The 3,408-nt window shown below is 35.4% G+C and overlaps 1 protein-coding gene across 2 annotated transcripts in view; it reads right to left on the minus strand.

The window, feature by feature from the left end:
• Positions 1-3,408, minus strand: part of CCDC144NL (coiled-coil domain containing 144 family, N-terminal like) — a 125,537-nt gene that overhangs the window by 95,163 nt on the left and 26,966 nt on the right. For both annotated transcript variants that reach the window (XM_011971258.1, XM_011971259.1), the window contains exon 5: positions 750-1,589. In XM_011971258.1, coding sequence (XP_011826648.1) covers positions 750-1,589 — 840 coding nt within the window. The remainder of the gene's footprint in view (positions 1-749; positions 1,590-3,408) is intronic.

The following is a 3,408-nucleotide window of genomic DNA, read 5'->3' on the forward strand; positions in this document are numbered from 1 at the left end:
TTTTTTTTTTTTTTTTTGTAAGAGATGAGGTCTCGCTATGTTGCCCAGGCTGGAAAGCAGTGCTTGTTCACAGACACAATCCTTCTACTGATCAGCATGGGAGTTATTTACGACCTGCTCCATTTCTGACCTGGGCCAAGTTCACCCTTCCTTAGCCAATCTGGTGGTGCCCCGCTCCCAGGAGGTCACCATATTGATGCCAAACTTAGTGTGAACACCTGAACAGCATAGCACACTACGGCCCAGAACTCCTGGCCTCAAGCGATCCTCCTGCTTCAGGCTCCCGAGTAGCTGAGACTACAGGTGTTTGCCACCATGACCACCAGATACATTTTTATATCACTTCTTAGTCATTGCTTCCTTTCTACTGTATTCCCGTCTGATTGTTAGCTGCATCTCATCTTTAAGTCAGTTAAAGGAAAAAGCCCTCAAGCTCATCACATTTCCTTGAGCAATTTTCTTGATGCCTCTCGTGGTTCTGAAGGTCACATGATACATGGCTAAATGAGTTTCAGAATCCACATGCCAGGTGGAAGACTGACAGAGAGACTTAACGTCAATTAAGAAACAAAGATTACGAGAAAGTTTTCCTAAACTCCTATTACTTAGAAATCATCTGTTTCTACACACAATTACAGATTTAGAGAACCGAACTGTATGCTTTTCATAAGCTATTCCTAAGTGGAAAATCAGAATGGACCAGATAATTAACAGAGAAAAACAAAGAGTGGAAGCAAGTAAAACCCTACCTCTTTCTGAAGCTGAACGTTTTCTTTCTTCAAAGCCAGGAACATTTCTTCCACCCTGTCAACCTCAGTCTCAGGCTTTTGCATGTCTTGCTGTAATTCTTCATGTAGATATACTTCTGATGTTCTGTCAGAATCTGGTGGTAAAGAACTCAGATTTTCTAATTTAGGTTTCAGACTTTTATAGTTATTTGTACTGCAACTGTCACTATTTTGGTTCATGTTTTTTGTCATTTGCAAATCAAACTCTTGGCCTTCTTTCATTTCAACTGTAACCTCCTCTGGGTTCCTTGCTTTCTTAATGCCTGCATCATTACTAAAGTTTTCATCCATACTAAAAATATGTTCAATGCCTGGTTTGTTATCACTGTCACAGTCTAATTTATTTTCATGTAAATGAAGCTTAGAAGATGACTGGCAAGCATGTTCCAGGGACCCAGAGTATGGATGAGAGTATGGATGGATGATACTTTTGAGACTGGGTTCATTTTGTTCAGGAAACGTCTCGAATACCACTGAGACAGACACTTCAGATGCATCTTCTTCCACACAACCAGGTATATTATTTGTCAAATTAAAGGGAATGTCTTTTACATGTGTTTTTCTCATAGAGTTATCAAGTAGTGGCTCTTCCTCAGGACAAACCGGAATTTTGTATGTTTCACGAATTTCACCAAACCTCTGCTTTAACTCATTTGTGACAAGTTTTAATTTGTTTTTCCACTCTAATTTATCTTGTTCGATCCACATTTCCTCAGACTTTTGCGCATGAGGAAGTATTGAATATACAGGTATATCCTCTCTATCAGAATCCTTAGCCATTTCCGTTTCTTGAGACATTTTCTGCAGATGCAAAAGTGAAAGATTAATTTGCTTGTTTTGTTTCTCGGGTGCCTTCTTTGTCGGGCTACATGTTTTAAAAGCAGCTTTGTCCTTACGTAACAGGTATCAACAAAGAAAAATTCACAAATAATTAAAATGAAAATTTAACTGTTAAACTTTTTAATCTAGGTTTAGCTACTCCCAAATCACTGGCTTGTAACTAAGAAAGGAGGAGAAAAATATGAACCAGCAAACTTAACTTTGTCACTGTTTGTTTGGAATAAACTTAATTCATTATGTGTTAAATCTATCAAAAACGAATTAGCAGATGATTTCTAGTGTTACAAAGGCTTCCTCACTTGAAAAGTGAGCCCCTACAGTACATTTAAGTACTCTTTCTATAGATTACTAACAGGAGTGTAGGCAATCTTTAAATTATTAGGAGCCCGAATCAACATCCATCAGAAAGAAAAGCAAATTCTTACGTTTTAATTCAAATTATATAATGTAACATCACAGGGTTGTATGTCTAGACTATCTTCTTCAGCTCAGTTCTAACATATACTACGGTCCCCTAATAACACTAACTAAAACTTTAAAGGTAGTATTTACTAAGTTTCTGCATCTAAAAAGTTAGAAAGTTATTGTTTGCACCCTAATACCAAAGATCTCATTCTGCGAGGTACGATTCCCTTCATAGGCAGTTGGGTTGATTTCATCACCCCACTCTCACTGAACGTAGACTCTGAAGTCAATGAAAGGCCACAAGGCAGAGTACATCTTTAACCTTGGCATTAATAACTGGCAATATAAAACTGCAAAATTTGAGCCACTGGCCATGATTACTCTTTAACCATGAATCCAACTCAGTGGCCATCACTGTTAAATTGTTCATAATTTCTGTTACTTAATAATATGATTCAATAATTGATGTTACCTTCTTTATCCTGTAAGGATATTGTAAGAATGGAAGAGCAAACAAAATTCTGGAATGTTTGCCTCTACTCCAAGGGTAAATATTATAAGTTATGATAGATTCTAACAATATTGTGTTTTATAACTAGTTTAAATGTATTTAAAATTAAATATTAAGTAAGGATCTATTGATTCTCAAAGGCTAGTCTGAGAGGTAATTTCATTTAGGCTATCTTACATTATTAAAGCAAAAAAAAAAAACCAGTATTAAATCAGAAATTTAGATTTTAATTTAAATGTTTCCACACCTGTGGCTGCTTATTTTCATGTCCTTTAAGTCTTTCTTGCTCTTCCTCTGATGTCAGCTCCAAGTCTTGCTCTGCTGTGAAATCCAAACATTCAGTTAAATTACTTAGAACAGTTAGATAAAAGACATAGTCTTTATAAAAACAGATTTTAAATTACATTTCATTTTATTTCATAAATTGAGAGTTTAAATGAAGCTTAATCTTTAGTGGATACTTACTTCTTTAAGAAATACTTCTAATTCTCCAAAACTTCAACAAACCACTTTCTGGGAGACACTAGATGCCACCAGGTTAAAGAAATACAATCATCTTGAAGATCCACTCACAGATTCTTCCACCCAGCATCAATGAACAAAGCCATCACAAACAAAACACATTTTGGAATACAGTAGCAATATTATTAGGCAATGCTGCATACTGTTCTCTACTTCATAATAGTACCTTATTAATGATTTCCAAAATGACTGTGGACACCTTTATCGGTGTACACCCTCTTCCTAACATCTGAAATGTTTCCCTGTAATATTCTGACAAATGTATTAATATTTTCATCTTTTAAAACAACTTTTAAAACAGACTGCTAAAAATAAATAAATAAAATACAATAAAATAAAAAA

This window comes from Mandrillus leucophaeus, unplaced genomic scaffold (genome assembly GCF_000951045.1).
Source record: "Mandrillus leucophaeus isolate KB7577 unplaced genomic scaffold, Mleu.le_1.0 Scaffold995, whole genome shotgun sequence".
In the NCBI taxonomy this organism is placed as follows: domain Eukaryota; kingdom Metazoa; phylum Chordata; class Mammalia; order Primates; family Cercopithecidae; genus Mandrillus; species Mandrillus leucophaeus.